The 18158-nt window shown below is 41.1% G+C and overlaps 1 protein-coding gene across 4 annotated transcripts in view; it reads right to left on the minus strand.

The window, feature by feature from the left end:
• Nucleotides 1-18158, minus strand: part of ptn (pleiotrophin) — a 124320-nt gene that overhangs the window by 43159 nt on the left and 63003 nt on the right. For 3 of the 4 annotated variants that reach the window (XM_066724616.1, XM_066724619.1, XM_066724618.1), the window contains exons 2-3: nucleotides 14209-14322; nucleotides 6199-6372 (exon numbers count right to left, since the gene is read on the minus strand). In XM_066724616.1, the coding sequence (XP_066580713.1) occupies nucleotides 6199-6372; nucleotides 14209-14305 (271 nt within the window). In that variant the 5' untranslated portion in view covers nucleotides 14306-14322. The remainder of the gene's footprint in view (nucleotides 1-6198; nucleotides 6373-14208; nucleotides 14323-18158) is intronic. The other variant, XM_066724617.1, reaches the window with a different exon arrangement.

Genomic DNA, 18158 nt, shown 5'->3' on the forward strand with positions numbered 1-18158 from the left:
TTCCCCAGGAACTTTATTGCTGTTTATGGCTTTTATCTCTGTGGATGTAATTTGAGAATCAAGTATTACTAAATCTTCTGATTCTAGTTTTTTAAATATATCTCAAAAAACATTTGAAATTTTCATCATCAATACTTGGAAGTGTGTAATTGTTTTTAATAAAAAAAAATGTAGTATGATGCTAAAAGCTTGTCACACCTATTTTTGGGCAGTTTCTCCCATTCTTCTTTGCAGGACCTCTCAAGCTCCATCAGGTTAGATGGGGAGCGTCGGTGCACAGCCATTTTCAGATCTCTCCAGAGATGTTCAATCGGGTTCAAGTCTGGGCTCTGGCTGGGTCACTCAAGGACATTTACAGAGTTGTCCTGTAGCCACTCCTTTATTATCTTGGCTGTGTGCTTAGGGTCATTGTCCTGTTGGAAGATGAACCTTTTCCCCAGTCTGAGGTCCAGAGCGCTCTGGAGCAGGTTTTCATCAAGGATGTCTCTGTACATTGCTGCATTCATCTTTCCCTCGATCCTGACTAGTCTCCCAGTTCCTGCCGCTGAAAAACATCCCCACAGCATGATGCTGCCACCACCATGCTTCACTGTAGGGATGGTATTGGCCAGGTGATGAGCGTTGCCTGGTTTCCGCCAGACATGATGCTTGCCATTCAGGCCAAAGAGCTCAATCTTTGTTTCATCAGACCAGAGAATTTTGTTTCTCATGGTCTGAGAGTCCTTCAGGTGCCTTTTGGCAAATCCAGGCGGGCTATCATGTGCCTTTTACTGAGGAGTGGCTTCTGTCTGGCCACTCTACCATACAGGCCTGATAGGTTCTCCTCTCTCCACAGAGACAAGCTGGAGCTCTGTCAGAGTGACCATCGGGTTCTTGGTCACCTCCCTGACTAAGGCCCTTCTCCCCCGATCGCTCAATTTGGCCGGGCGGCCAGCTCTAGGAAGAGTCCTGGTGGTTCCAAACTTCTTCCATTTACAGATGATGGAGCCCACTGTGCTCTTTGGGACCTTCAATGCTGCAGACATTTTTCTGTACCCTTCCCCAGATCTGTGCCTCGATACATTCTCGGTGGTCTACAGACAATTCCTTGGACTTTATGGCTTGGTTTGTGCTCTGACATGCACTGTTAACTGTGGGACCTTATATAGACAGGTGTATGCCTTTCCAAATCATGTCCAATCAACTGAATTTACCACAGGTGGACTCCAATCAAGTTGTAGAAACATCTCAAGGATGATCAGTGGAAACAGGATGCACCTGAGCTCAATTTTGAGTGTCATGGCAAAGGCTGTGACATGTGCTTTTTTTGTTTTTTATTTTTAATAAATTTGCAAAGATTTCAAACAAACTTCTTTCACGTCGTCATTATGGGGTATTGTTTGTAGAATTTTGAGGAAAATAATGAATTTAATCAATTTTGGAATAAGGCAAAACAAAATGTGGAAAAAGTGAAGTGCTGTGAATATTTTCCGGATGCACTGTATGTCTTGGGTTTAGATTTGTTTCCTTATTAGCTACTCTGCAATATTTATTTGTTCCTCTAAAGTTTTTATTTTAGTGTCTCTCTCTCTTTTTCAGAAGTATAGGACATCCGGGGTGTAAATGCTGGGGGGAGTATAAAAAACAAATTTTTCACATCAGAGAATGCTTTACATTGTTACAAAGCTGAGCGTCTCAGCTTTCATGGGATACCACTTGGCAAACAACACAACAGTGAAGAGTACACATGGGATTAAATGAAGCACACGGATTTGGTGCCCTCTTAAGGGTACCTGAGGGTTTTTTCAGCTTAAGGGGTTACATTTTGTTAAACAAAACGATTCCATGATTTCTTTTTTATCTCCAATTGTTTTATTTGTTCAATGCTTTAATTTCAGAGTACATTAAGACATTAAACTGCGTCCATTTCAATAAAAACTGGAAAAATTGAGGTGTTGTAAAACTTTTGACCGGTAGTGTAATTTCTACCTGATCAAAAGTATTTGTCCCTAGTCATTGTTTGCATTACTCCAACACATAATGAATGAATGTATTAATGCACATATTCATACATACACACGTACATAATATACTGTAAAGCCATCTCTTTGTCAAACTGCGCTACAATACAAAACAATAAAAGCATATTCCCATATCTCATATATAATACAAGGTAAATTGACTATTGTGTATGAAAAATACAACCAAAGCCAAGTTGACAATAAAGAAACATGAAACTTGAAAAGTCACTTGCTATTTATCTAATTATGCTGTAACATGAAACTTGATCATTGTATGTAACATTTATACATGATACTTTGCAATGAAATGCATGATTGAGATCATCAACCCATTTAAATCTGTTTAGTTAATGGACAAATATTTATTTCTTAAAAATGTATATATCTTTTTCCTGTTTCAGTATTGTGCAGAAGAGCTCTCTGCATTCATGGCAAAAATAAATGCCATCAGCTTTGATTAAATGTTCATCTGCTTCTGCACTGTTTTGTGCATGTTGCTAGTGACCTGCAGTTCGCTTTATAGATTTCACAAGAAACAGCAACCTCATCCTTGTTGCTCACTTGATTCATATAGTCCCTGGGGCTAATCTGCATACTCAATTTTTCAGTCCCCATAGGCTAATGCTTCTGCTTCATTTACAAATTGCCAAGCAGCCAGCTAACTCTTTAATCTTAGTGCATTGGGAGAAGCAGTGGCCCATGCATTCTGAATCCTCTCAGATTTCATTCATAGATCATGAACATATATACATCTTTTCACAATTAATATATTGTAGTGAGTAGACTGACACTCTCAGCTAAACAGTATTGTAATTGTCTGGCCCCCCAAGAAACTATTGTCAGACTACATGCAAATGACTGGATAGAAGTGCCAAGGGACTGGTCTTGTTATTGGGATTGAAGAGATTTCTGCTGTTCCCTGAACAATATATTAATAAAAAATGCTGAAGTCGGAAAATCAATGCTGTAACATATTTAGGCAATTTAGTATATACATATAAAGAGAAAACATGTGGTTTACAAGGAGGACATAAATGATCTTTCAAATCAAGAATACTACGAAATGTGGGAGGGGAAGCCAGTTACCAAAGTACTTCATATGAATCATTTGACTATCAGAGCTGCCTATAGGCCAGTATGCGCATCATATATATAAACAGCCCTTTCTGTTTCCTGTTATTGCCCTGCGCAGATTACTACTTCCTCTTTGACGTTTTGAAGTGAGAAAAGAGATTTCCTTCTTCTCCGCTGGCTTGCTGGTCACTACAGATCTGTGTGCTCTCCTTGTCCCATCTAGGAATGAACACACTTGTTCTCGCTCCCTCAGAGTAGCCCGGGTGTTTGAGCTTAGGCTCTGCTGCCTCAGCTTGATCGATTTCAGCTCCCAGCACTTTCTTCATAGGTAGAGCAGCTATGAGTGCAAACAGCGGCACTAAATCCATAGCCCAGCTGGATCCCTAGTTGTCCCTACAGATCTCGCCTGCATGGGGGCTCATCCACCAGCTTACTCATCACTACAGCACACGGCTGTGGCTGTAGGAGATCTGACAACTCTCCTCTCTGGGATTGAGCAGGGCTGTTTTCTCATTCCCATAGTGCAGCCTGAGTGCTTGAGCATGGCTCCACTGCTTGTGGCTTGATTGTTTTCAGCCTCTGTGTTTCTCTAGAGGTAAAGCAGTGCGGTGGACTGGTGCAGTGAGACCTACATGGTGCATGCATGGTACACCCTGTGCAGAATACAACAGCGCTCACACACGTTGATGCTTTGTCCAATTGAGACCTGCATGGTGCGTCTGGTGATACCCTAGTGCAACACGGTGCTCAGGAGGCAGGATTGTCAGACTTCCCCCTTATGGACTCCACAATTTCTGCCATGGTCTTGCTGCCTCCCTTATCTGCAGAACCCCAAGACCTCTCCTTTCCCAGCAGAAAATGTAGGGTGACTGAGACAGAGCCTGTGCAGCAAGGCCCATGCAGCACACCTCCACAACATGGAGAGCCTATTAGCCCTGGTCTGAGTATGCGACAGAGTGTGTGCTAAGGGTTTCTTACTGGCAGCCATGAGCTGCCAACTATGGCTTTTGCAGGTGAGGTGTGTGCCGGACGCTGACCACACATGCTTCATGGACATGGCTATCTCCGCAGGCTTCACATTTGGCCTGATGGTTGAGGCAATGCTGGACCGGTCCATTCAGACAAGAGAACACTCAGCTGGCAGCTGGCACGGGTCTACCCTTATGTCACCCCTCCGGTCCAACCCCGAAGCCAGGGGCCCCGGGCCTGAGGGTGCACAAACAGACAGCCGCCCTGCCCCCCTGGTGATCTCCACCACCAGATTGCTGCACTCATTCCCGGGCATGCACCAGACAGAGGACAGGCAACCCACCTCTTCCTCTGCCACCTGCCCTGAGAGCTTCCAACAGCCTCTGGCCCACCAGTACACCCCCTAGCTTTTCCAGTTGGCACACCCACACCCAGCATTCCTGGGTGCTCCAATGTATATCAGTTAGCTACTCCATATAATTCCAAACCCGCCGCCCCCCTTCTGGGGTGTAGTGTGGACGCAAGTGAAGGATCTGTTGTAGGGCATGACACATCGTGAGGAAATTGATGTGCCATCCATGAAGTGCTTCCTCCAGAACAGAATGAGGGATTCTACTCCCCCTACTTCCATGTGCCCAAGAAGGCAGTTCCTTCCCCATCTTGGATCTGAGACATCTGAACTGCCACCTCAAAATGTTGCACTTCAAGACGCTTAACCAGCGGACCATCTCGCCAGCCCTCTGGCCTGGTTCATCACAGTGGATCCTTGGGATGAGGCCTTTGCAGCTATGGTTTCAAGCACTGAGAATACATCCGTGACGCGACCACTCCCGCCAAGTGACAGGAGTCACAGGAGCCGCTTAGGCAGGGCAGAGGTAGACCTCTTCGCCACAAGAGAGTCCACTCATTGCCCACTTTGGTTCTCTGTCTGAGACTCTTCCAGAATTCTTACATGTGGCTGCAGGCTCTCCTCTATGTGTACACCTTGTTCCCAATTCTCCCAGATCAGGTGAGAATGAGTGACAGTATGAATGATCGCCCCCTGGTGAACAGGTCTGAACAGGTTCGTAGGTCTGATCTCTCACTTGAACAGAGAATCTTGGCAGCTTACCCTTAGGGCAGATCTGCCAAGTTCAGGGCATGCTGTGACACCTGAACCCAGGCCTGCTCCATCCCTGGCTCTGGACACTGAGCAGTATTAGCCACTATTCAATCGCCAAGAGCTCCCTCCAGAGCATCTCCGCATGTCAGGTGGCTCGCCATCAATCCGGACATGAGTCCAATTTTCTGTCTACACAGTTTCTGAAAGGGGCGTGCAGGCTTTGGCCTCCTCATGCCCTATCCCTGCCTTTTGATATATATATATATATATATTGATATAGTGCTAGAAGCACTTTCCAAGGCACCATTTGAGCCACTAAACTGATCTTCAGTTGCCCTCAGTTGTACTATAATGCTTAAGGGTGGCTACAGCTGCTCCTGTTACTAAGCGGCTATTGCTTAGGTGCCGTTGTCCTGCCATCCGGCTTTTATTTATTATTTGCTTTATTTTCCTACAAGAAAGCTTAAAGTCTCCTTTTCCGGTTGTGTCTGACTGTAGTGTGCAGGACCTATGCTCTGCCCTGGTCAGTGTCATTTATTGTATCCCAGTAGAGTGTGACTTACCCCAGGACCTATCTCGACTTATTCAGTGTAAAAAAAAAAAAAAAAAATCTGGTTGAGTTAAGGCCCCCTTAGAAGGCGTCAGCCTTAGGGCAGGCATCCTTACCAGTCTGCTGCCCTCCTCCCTTGCAACAGTTTGAGTATACATTAACCCTACCCCTTTGGGTAGTATTCTTGACATACGATAGGTAATGATTGGTTGCGAATGCAACCCCGGTTATCTAAAAAAGTTGCAAGGTCGCTTGAGATTTCTGACTTCCGGAAAAGAGGAAGTAGTAGTCTGCACAGGGCAATATATACAAACAGAAAGGGCTGTTTGTATGATGCGCTGACTGGCCTATAGGCAGCTTTGATAGTCAAATGTTTCGTATGATGTACCATGGTAACTGGCTTAACCCCTCCCACATTTGGTAGTATTCTTGATTTGAAAGATAACTTATGTACTCCTTGTAAACCACATTACATGTTAGAAAAGCTTTACATTCTAACTCACCTCCAAACTGTTTTTTCCAATTACAGGGTATCTTGCATCTCTGGGTTTTAATTGTTTGCTTGCAGTCATTTCCTGTCCGGGTTCCTTCTCTTGTTCCTAGGCCACAGTCACCAACATTGGCCACGCAGACACTCCACTGCCAATCTCCACAGTCTGACTTCCGCTCCTTCTTTCCTGTAACAGGAAAGTGGAGATTTGTTTTATATTGTCTTGATGATGTAGATGTTTGTGCAATGCACATTGGGTGGATAAAACACAAACAAAAAAATATCCATTAAGGCAAAGTTGCACAACGTGGTGTATACATTTAGGATTGGAAGAAAATAAAATCTAAGAAAAATATGAACTATTTGAACAGTTAGTTATCTAGTAGTGGGTGGTCAATGTTTTGCCTTTATCCCAGGCATAATATACAAAGTGGAAGTGATAACTATACATGTTTTCCACTGTACTCTTCTGCAATGTTACATTGATACACACACAAAATACACGAAGCAGGCTCGGTGAGGCGTCGGATCGCACCCCGTCCCTCGTACCCCCACCCGGACATATTACAAGGTGTACTGTAAAGAGTATTTATGTATGAATATGCAATTTAGACAATGGTACACATTTAAATATACAGTGGGGGAAAAAAGTATTTGATCCCCTGCTGATTTTGTATGCCCACTGACAAAGAAATGATCAGTCTATAATTTTAATGGTAGGTGTATTTTAACAGTGAGAGACAGAATAACAACCAAAAAATCCAGAAAAATGCATTTCAAAAAAGTAAAAAATTGATTTGCATGTTAATGAGGGAAATAAGTGTTTGACCCCTTCGACTTAGTACTTGGTGGCAAAACCCTTGTTGGCAATCACAGAGGTCAGAACTTTCTTGAAGTTGGGCACCAGGTTTGCACACATCTCAGGAGGGATTTTGTCCCACTCCTCTTTGCAGATCCTCTCCAAGTCATTAAGGTTTCGAGGCAGACGTTTGGCAACTCGAACCTTCAGCTCCCTCCACAGATTTTCTATGGGATTAAAGTCTGGAGACTGGCTAGGCCACTCCAGGACCTTAATGTGCTTCTTCTTGAGCCACTCCTTTGTTGCCTTGGCTGTGTGTTTTGGGTCATTGTCATGCTGGAATACCCATCCATGACCCATTTTCAATGCCCTGGCTGAGGGAAGGAGGTTCTCACCCAAGATTTGACGGTACATGGTCCCGTCCATCGTCCCTTTGATGCGGTGCAGTTGTCCTGTCCCCTTAGCAGAAAAACACCCCCAAAGCATAATGTTTCCACCTCCATGTTTGACGGTGGGGATGGTGTTCTTGGGGTCATTCCCCCTCCTCCAAACACGGCGAGTTGAGTTGATGCCAAAGAGCTCAATTTTGGTCTCATCTGACCACAACACTTTCACCCAGTTCTCCTCTGAATCATTCAGATGTTCATTGGCAAACTTCATTGGCCTGTACATGTGCTTTCTTGAGCAGGGGGACCTTGCAGGCGCTGCAGGATTTCAGTCCTTCATGGCGTAGTGTGTTACCAATTGTTTTCTTGGTGACTATGGTCCCAGCTGGCTTGAGATCATTAACAAGAGCCTCCCATGTAGTTCTGGGCTGATTCCTCACCATTCTCATGATCATTGAAACTCCATGAGGTGAGATCTTGCATGGAGCCCCAGACAGACCAAGGGAGACTGACAGTTATTTTGTGTTTTTTCCATTTGCGAATAATCGCACCAACTGTTGTCACCTTCCCACCAAGCTGCTTGGCAATGGTCTTGTAGCCCATTCCAGCCTTGTGTAGGTCTACAATCTTGTCCCTGACATCCTTTGACAGTTCTTTGGTCTTGGCTATGGTGGAGAGTTTGGAATGTGATTGATTGATTGCTTCTGTGGACAGGTGTCTTTTATACAGGTAGACTGATCATTTCTTTGTCAATGGGCAAACGTACAAAATCAGCAGGGGATCAAATACTTTTTTCCCTCACTGTAGCTGTGTAACAAAATCATATATTTAACATGCATGTTTAAACATTTAATACTGGTTTATGCATTGCATCTTTTGTCAGTGTGGCCAAAGTACAAACATTCTTTGGTGAAATATGAGGAGTGTGCAGATGTGCTGTACATGCAGGGCTCTAATTTCAGATTAAGTACTGCCTGTGACACCACACAAAATGTTTATACTTTATTGCCTGTTAGATGGCATTGAGTGATATTAAAATTATGTATTTATGTTCAGTGTCAAACGATGACAATAAAGATCTAATTACAATAAAAGTATTTATATCACAATAAAATCAACACTTCGACACACAATAGAAAATTACACAATTGTACAATTGTGCAGCTTATTTTTTAGTTTCTAGTTTCTTCTAATCATAAATATAACCACTATGATGTACAGTTTTGTAGCCGGTGTGCCACAGTTTGTATTTAATCTGCACCACTACACATACGGTGAGGGAAAAAAGTATTTGATCCCCTGCTGATTTTGTAAGTTTGCCCACTGACAAAGAAATGATCAGTCTATAATTTTAATGGTAGGTGTATTTAACAGTGAGAGACAGAATAACAACAAAAAAATCCAGAAAAACACATTTCAAAAAAGTTATAAATTGATTTGCATGTTAATGAGGGAAATAAGTATTTGATCCCCTATCAATCAGCAAGATTTCTGGCTGGTAAATGATTGCTTTTTAACTCAGTTTGTCAGGGAAACAACCAGGGAGAGTGCATGTATTGTCACTGTTAAAATACACCTACCATTAAAATTATATTATTATCATTTCTTTGTCATTGAGCAAACGTACAAAATCAGCAGGGGATCAAATACTTTTTCGCCTCACTGTATGCTGAATAAAAGATTTACATTGATCTGTTATTCACATATGAGTGAACACATCAGCATTGATCTACCCGCTGATAGATAACGCCTCGATAAGGGTGTTTGCAAATAAATTATTATTATTAATAGTAGTAGTAATGGTAGCTTTGGTTTTAATTTTATAATTTTTTCTTCTACTCATATTTGTAACCACTACAAAGTACAGGCTTGTAGTTTTGTATCAGCGGGTGGACTAATTATTTTAATTTACAGCATGGAGTGCCAGGTTTCTGTGTTTATAACCTTTCAGGAGCCATTGTGTCAGACCTGCTGCATGAATTTACCCAGATCACTGCTAAATGTCACAAAAAAATAATTGAATTGGGCCCCATGTCTTTTGGCGTAGTGAGCTTATTGATCTACTGGGTGGAGGTGTTGCATGCACCTGTGTGGTGCGATTTGAATCCTGAGCTGGGAGCTCCAAACTACACTGACTACATTTACACTGAAGCATTATTAATGTATATAATGTGATTATAAGTATAAAATAATTGCTGTAGTTATTGTTAGAAATACCTTCAGTAAAAACAAATAGGATTTTTTTTTAGAGAGGTATCACATTCCATGCTTTGGCTTTGTTTCCACTATGTACTCTCAATAGATTAATTATTGGTTCAGTAACTGAATGGATTAATACAACCCCAATTCCGAAAAACTTGGGACAGTATGGAAAATGCTAATAAAAACAAAGAGGAGTGATTTGTAAATGTTCTTTGATTTGTATTTAAACAAAAAACGTCTAAAGACAAGGTATTTAATGTTTTACCTAATCAACCGCATAGTTTTTTGAAGGTAAACATTTATTTTGAAACTGATGCATGCAACACGTTCCAAAAAAGTTGGGACTGGGGCAATTTAGGACTAATAGCGATGTGAAAAGTTTAAATAAGAAGGTGATATGAAACAGGTGAGGCAATTGTGTAATCATAGTATATAAGGAGCCTCCAAAAAAAGCCTAGTCCTTCAAGAGCAATGATGGGTTGAGGCTTGCCAATCTGCCAACAGATGAGTCATCGAATAATCCAACACTTTGAGAACAACATTCCCCAAAGACAAATCGGTAGGATTTGGGCATTTCACCTTCTACAGTGCACAATATATTTAAAAGATTCAAGGAATCCGGTCAAATCTCGGTGCATAAAGGGCAAGGCCGAAAACCACTTCTGAATACTTTGGTAAACCTTTGTCAGTCAACACCATTCGCCGCTGCATCCACAGATGCAAGTTAAGGCTTTACTATGCAAAGCAGAAGCCATACATCAACACTGTCCAGAAGCGCCACCGACTTCTCTGGGCTCAGTCTCATCTGAGATGGACAGTAGCACAGTGGAATCGTGTTTTGTGGTCCAACAAGTCAACATTTCAGATAGTTTTTGGACAAAACAGCCATCATGTTCTACGGGCCAAAGAGGAAAAGGACCATCCAAGCTGTTATCAGCATCAGGTCCAAAAGCCAGTGTCTGTCATGGTATGGGGGTGTGTCAGTGCCCATGACATGGGTAACTTGCACATCTGTGAGGGCACCATTAATGCAGAAAGATATTTACACATTTTGGAGCAACATATGCTTCCATCCAGATGTCGTCTTTTCCAGGGACGTCCCTGGATTTTCCAGCAGGATAACGCCAAACCACATTCTGCCCGGATTACAAGCGCATGGTTGCGTAAGCAGTGCGGGTGCTAGCATGGCCTGCCTGCAGTCCTAACCTGTCTCCAATTGAGAATGTGTGGCGCATTATGAAGCGCAAAATAAGGCAACGAAGGCCCCGTACAGTTGCGCAGCTGATTAAATGCATAATGGATGAATGGGGAAAATTCTGCTTGCTAAACTTAACCAACTGGTGTCTTCAGTGCCCATATGCTTATGGATTATGTAAAACTTACTGTACAATTCGTTTTTTGGATCATTTTTGTTAACTCTAAAGCCGAACGTAATGATTTGAGTTGCCGCGTGGAAGACAATTCCACTGCTTCTGTAGTTTTTCTGCTATACAGAAAGTTATGACATGACATCCTGAAATATTGAGAGAGCATACTTTTGACATTTGCCATTATTTGATGAGTTTTAAATTTGTAAATGTTAAAAGTTACTTATATGATAGAAACAAACTGGAAAAATGCCATACATCTTACTTATACACTATAGCAGAGGTCCCCAACCTTTTTTGCATTATGGACCGGTCTCATATAGACAATATTTTCCCAGACTGGCCTATAAGTTTAGTATACCCGCTTTTTCACAACATTTTACGTGATGATACTATAAAAATATAAAGTGCATAGTTTTCTCTAATGACCATATAATAAAAACATTGCAACTCACCATGTCGCTGAATCAGTGGGAGCCCTGAGCTTGTTTCCCGGCAACAAATATCTCAAACATACTTTTAAGGCCACCGTCATTTGCAACCTCAAGGAGTTGATCTTCTTCCTGCACGGACATTGATGATTCAACTGGGACATTCACAAATGGGTTGCGGATCCATTCCTTCGCATTTCGTGGGTCTTTGGCGGTTGGGAAGTAACGCTCAAACTCCATTGACAGCGAAGCTAGGTGATCTCGTACCAGCTGGGAGAAAGACGGCCCAGTCTCAGTCTCTCCCAAAATCCCCGCTAATGTTTGGAACAAGTCAAATATGCCCCTGTCCACTCACTGTCCCCACAGTTCCAGTTTGGCTTTGAATGCAGCCACTTTATATCTGCCAACTTAAAGACAGTTGTCATTCTCCCCTGAACTGACAGATTGAGTTCATTGAGCAGGTTGAATATGTTGCACAGGTAAGCGAGTTTTGTGACCCATTCCTCGTCATTGAAATGTGCTGCCAGTGGTGACTTTTTTTCTGAAAGAAATCTCTGCAGCGGCTCTAGTAACTCAAACACTCTGGCAAGTCTCTCTGTATACACTCTGTGTATAAGAGAAGGTGTTTGCGCTCTGCGTAGATTTCCTCACAAAGCTGCCCAAACAGAAGTGAGTTAAGGGCGTGTGCTTTGATGTGATTGATAACTTTAATAAGATCATTCAATACTATGTTAAATTCAGGTGACATTTTTCGGCTAGCCAGCATATCTATGTGAATGACACATTGCGTAGGCTCACATTCAAGCGCAACCTCTTTAACCCGGGTAGTGAAACCAGAAAGCCGTCCAGTCAAGGCAGCTGTCCCATCCGTGCATACAACAACACAGAATGACCAATCCAACTTTCCTGACATGTAATCATCCAAATACTTGAATAGTTCTGCGGCCATTGTGTTAGTTGGCAGGGACAGCACACACAACATATCCTCATGCACATCATCCTGAAATATATAATCGCACATAAACAAGCAGTATTGCCTTGTTGTCGATATCGGTAGATTCATCAATCTGGATTGCATACCACGGAGACTCGTTAAGCCTCTCTAACAATTGTGCCTCGATGTCCTCCACTATTTCATCAATTCGCCTAGTGATGGTGATAGCTGAAAGAGGAACCTGTGCAATATTTTTAGCTGCAGCCTCTCCTAAGAGTTCACGGCAAATGTCCTTAGCAGCAGGTGGAATCAACTCCTCACCAATAGTGAAAGGCTTCTTGGCCTTAGCAATACGGCTAGCCACTAAGTATGACACTCTCAGTGCAGCCACGTTTGTTGATGCGGTGGCTTTCAAGACTTGTTTATGTCCTTCTTGTTCATGTTTTCTTTGCTCAAAGAATTCAACAGGTTTGTCTTTAAGTGCAGGGTGCTTGGATTTGATGTGCCGAAGCAGTTTTCCCAAGAACTCAGTATCTCCACATACTACACACAGGGGGCTTGGAGCATGCGAGTCACCTGTCGCAATAACACCATATTTTAGGTAGGACTCATCATCTTTTCTATTGAATGAGGCTGTCTTTTTTTTTTTGCAGTCTCGGGCTCTGCTGTCTCTGCATTATCGGCAACGTCGTTGGGCCTTTTATCTCCCTTACCCCTTCTGAAGAAGCTCTCCAGCGACGTTTGTTTGTTTTTATTCATGTCAGCTAACGTAGCTAGCTAGTACGAAGTTGACAGCTCAAGCAGACCATGATGAACTCACGGCGTGCGCATTACTCATGTTCAAAATCTGTAAACTGTTGTGGGCGTGACAGATATTAGAGTGGTGAGAAAAGGACCAACAGACTACAGCAAGTTCAATGTAATTACTGCACAAATAGCCTATAATTGTATATAATTATTGTTTTATTTTACCGATTAAAAATATTTATCCTTTCCGTGCGGCCCGGTAGCGAATGTATACTGGTCCGCGGCCCAGTGGTTGGGGACTGCTGCACTATAGCAACACATAAAGATGCATAAAACCTTAGAACCTTAGAGCCGTGCTAGCTCCTCTTTGTCTTTTTATGCATGTGTGGTCTCTAGGAGGAATTAGTGCAATTCAGTGCTTGTAATTAAAGTGATTTTTAAACAAAGTTAAATAAAAAATATATTCTGCCAACAGGAATCTCTGCTGGTTTTTACCGAATAAAAATAATATTTAGAAAATTAAGCTATTTCTAAAGTATTTTTAAATTATTATTTATGTATTACTAGTTTAATTACATTGTTTGCAATATGTATCCATCTTAATGGAGCGCTGCACGTCATTGACCCCCCCCCATTCCCATATCCAAACAAAGAAGTTGTTTTGATTATGCTAGCTAGGCAACATTCTGATATTCCTACATGTACTGGATTGATTTATTTAAAAAAAAACATAGTTATAAGTGAATGGCCACCTGGCAGTAAATTAGTGATTGACTTATGGGTATTAGATCATCGAGGGGTACAATGGGCATGTTTTGATATATGAGATTCTTTCTTGCCTACTGAGGTACAGATTATACTCCAGACTGGTAAGTAAACACACCCATATTCTTTGTCCTGTTACCAGAGGTCCTATCTATAAGAGGTTGATTTATATGTTACTGTTGTTTTACCTTGGTAAGGTCAATATGTTTTAATCCTTTGAGTTTGTCATGTGTTGTTTTATAACACTTTTGAACCTATGATAAGAAGTAAGTATTTGTTGGTTATTTACAAGTTAAATACAAATGTTTATCTGAAAAATTAGTTTTTTGTTAGATTTTGTCTAATTTCTGAATGATTTACATTGCCAAACATTTACTGTTCCAACTCCTCACCTTGTTTGTCCGCTTTGCCAGCTTCCGCTGCCATTGCAGACAGAGCCAAGAGGGACATGATGATAGCTCCCATCACCCACTGCTTCTGTTTCTGCATCCTGTGGAGATAAGAGACTGAGGACACAGAAACATGATTACAGTAAGGAGGTGTAAACTTGATCAATATAACTTCCATTCGAGGGGGGGGTGGGGGTGTTATTTCATTAAAACAGAAAATACTTTGGAAGTTTCATAATATGTACATCATGTAGACTAATTGACTGTCAAAGACTGCCATCTGAATAGTGCATGATAATTGTGTAGGGTTTTCAGCTGATTGTACAATCTTAAATTGAAATTAATTACAAATGTAATAGATTCTGAGTAGAAAGAAGGAGAAGTAAAACCAGATGAGTAACACAAACATCCAAGTGGTGCATCCAGAGTGTTGTATGTGTCAAATAGCCAAGATGTAACTAGTTTCAAATGCCTGCTGTGCCTTGTCTGGCTTTAACCAGCAGTTCCCATAGCACACACTTAGCTGAGTGGCTCCAGGGTCAGGTGAGCAGAAATCAGCTGGAAACTCCTTGAAATAACATCGCACACCAGCGACTCCTGTGGCCTCTGGGACACCTGCAGGTTCAGATTATGCCAGTTGCACTAAATTCACTGCTTGGTTATATAAATGTGCTGCAGGCCTACTGTGCTTGTGTACTGTGTATTATTTTTGTATTCACATATTTAACACTTTAGGTTGTTAATGTTCTTAAAACATTTGTCATTCTTTAATGACTAGCATGAAAGTTTTACATATGAAATGCATAAATCTGTACTTGATTAACTACACTACAAGATCGTATCACTATTTAAAAAAAGGGCTAGACCCTTTTACAAGGCTAATATATCTGCAGTTTCAAACATCAGCTTATAGGAGTCATGATCGACATACTTCCCTGCCTCCAAAGCTTATGACAGCATTGGAAACTCATAAGGAAAACAAAAGTAATGGGAAACACAGCCTTTATGCAAAGAAAAATATATTTCTATGGCATTTAACATGTAATGAATGCTTTATAGAATCGCACAGTGTAAGCATTTTGCACATGTAATGGATCTGGAAGTAGGTTGTAAGTTATGGGACCCAGAAAGTCAGTATTCCATATTTAATTACTTTAATAGAAGCAATGTTAGAAAACTTTTACAAAATAGGATTAAGTGATTAATTTAAACAGAAGAAGGAAAACATTTCAACAGTTCAAAATGTGGTAAACAGAAAATGTTTTTCAAAAAAATTTAAGAACATTAGGCATTCCACCCCTTATTGGTTCTTTGAAACATGAAGACATCCTTGCAATGTGTATGGTTCCTTAGCTAATATTCATTGCCCAAGATGAATGGACTTATTTAATCACAAGAAGTAACTGTAAACTTTCAAAATCACAAATTTGGTTTTGTAAGTGATTTCTCTGGGATTATGAATTAACATGGATTAACAAATAAGAACATAAGAAAGTTTACAAATCAGAGGAGGCCATTTACTCCATCGTGCTTGTTTGGTGTCCATTAATAACCAAGTGATCCAAGGATCCTATCCAGTCTATTTTTAAATGTTCCCACATTTTCAGCTTCAACCACATCGGTGGGTAGTTTGTTCCAGACTGTGACAACTCTCTGTGTGTCTCCTGTTTTCCATCTTGAATGCCTTGAAGCCCAATTTCCATTTGTGTCCCTGGGTGTGTGTGTCCCTGCTGATCTGGAAAAGCTCCTGTGGTTTGATGTGGTTGATGCCTTTCATGATTTTGAAGACTTGAATCAAGTCCCCACATAGTCTCCTTTGTTCCAGGGTGAAAAGGTTCAGTTCCCTCGGTCTCTCCGAGTAGGACATTCCCTTCAAAACTGGAATAAATCTGGTTGATCTCCTCTGAACTGCCTCTAGAGCAGCGATATCTTTCTTGAAGTATGGAGCCCAGAACTGTCCACAGTATCCAGATGAGCTCTAACTAGTGCATTGTACAGTCTTAACATTACTTCCCTTGTTTTAAATTCTACACTTTTGACAATATACCCTTAGCATTCTGTTTGCCTTTTTTATTGCTTCTCCACATTGTTTGGATGGAGAAAGTGAGGAGTCCACATAGACTCCTAGGTCTTTCTCATGCGATACTTCGTCTAGTTCTATTCCTCCCATAGTGTAATTATAGTGGACATTTTTGTTACCTGCGTATAATACCTTGCACTTGTCCACATTGAATTTCATCTGCCAGGTGTCGGCCCACAACTGAATATTATCTATCTATCCCTTTGAATAACCTGTGCTGCCGAGATTGTATCTGCTGAGCCACCTATTTTAGTATCATCTGCAAATTTGACAAGTTTTCTAACTTGATTAGAAAAAGCAAAGGCCCTAATACTGATCCCTGTGGAACTCCACTAATAAACTCACTCCAGTTAGAAGCAACTCCTCTAATCGACACCCTCTGTTTCCTATACATCAACCAGTTCATAATCCATCTACTTACATTACCCTGAATGCCTACAGCTTCCAATTTGAGGGATCAGTCTTTGGTGTAGAACCTTATCAAAAGCTTTTTTTAAATCTAAGTATATCATATTATATGCTTTCATGTGATCTACAGCTGCAGTTGCATGTTCAAAGAACTTGGAAATTAGTAAGACATGATCTGCTTTGTCTAAACCCATGTTGACTATCTCCAAGAATATGGTTTTCATTAAGATGCTCCTCTATTTTCTGTCTAATAATTTTTTCCAACATTTTACAAATAATGCAGGTGAGACTGATTGGTCTGTAATTTCCTGGCTCAGTTTTGTCCCCTTTCTTGTGGATTGGTATGGTATTTGCCATATTCCAGTCAGTTGGCACATCCCCTGTTCTATGTGTCATTTGGAATATTTTAGTTAGCGGCCTATAAATCATTTCCCTCATTTATTGAAGTACTGTAAGAAATATACCATCTGGCTCAGGTGATTTGTTTGTTTTTAATTCTGAAAGTCCCTTTAGTACCTCCTCCTCATTTATCCTGATCTCTCTTAGAGTTTGACTGGACTGATTGTTAATCTGTGGCATGTTATCCATTTTTTCATTTGTAAAAACCTCTGTGAAATGCTCATTTAGATCATTTGCCACATCTTGTTCGTTTTCCAAGATACTTCCATTTTTGCACTTTATCTGTTTCACTTCCTCCTTTATTGACCTCTTGCTGTTGTAGTATTGAAAAAAGCCCTTTGCATTAGTTTTAGTTCCAAGAGCTATGTTTCTTTCTGTTTCCCTCTTTGCTTTCCTGATTCCTGATTTCCTTTTGTTGCATACATCTATTAAACCATGTTTTTTGGTATAAATTTCTCCTGAGCCTCAAGTAGTATATTCTTAAAATATAACCATCCATTTTTAACTGAATCTGTATCTAGTGTGCTCCAGTCTAACTCTTCTAAGTGTCGCTCCATAGGACACAAACAATTGGTCTGGGTGCCTAATGTCCTTCCAAATAGCACCTGAGGGCCCGCACAGGGCAGAGCAGGTGAAGCCAACAGAATCTGTATCCAGTGTGCCCCAGTCTAACTCTTCTAATTGCCACCTCATACCTTCAAGGTTAGTTTTTTCTAAAATTATAGATCCTTGTTTTAGACTTGGGTACGGATTAAATCAAAACTTTGACCCACCTGCTAATAGCAAACTACGAACCTGTACATCATAGTGGTCACATTTATGATTAGAAGAAAGTGTCATCTTACTAAAAATTAAGCAGCAACTGAGTACAGTTCTGTAGTTTTCTATTAGCAGGTGGGTCAAAGTTTTGATTTAATCTGGCCCTTGGTCCTTGTTTTTTGGAAGTATGCCTCAAAGCTCACCATATTATTATTATTATTATTATTTTTTTTTTTTTTTTTTTTTTTTTTTTTCTTGACAGACGCCCTTATCCAGGGCGACTTACAACATAAGTGCAAAACAAAGT

This window comes from Amia ocellicauda, chromosome 15, assembly GCF_036373705.1.
Source record: "Amia ocellicauda isolate fAmiCal2 chromosome 15, fAmiCal2.hap1, whole genome shotgun sequence".
NCBI lineage: Eukaryota > Metazoa > Chordata > Actinopteri > Amiiformes > Amiidae > Amia > Amia ocellicauda.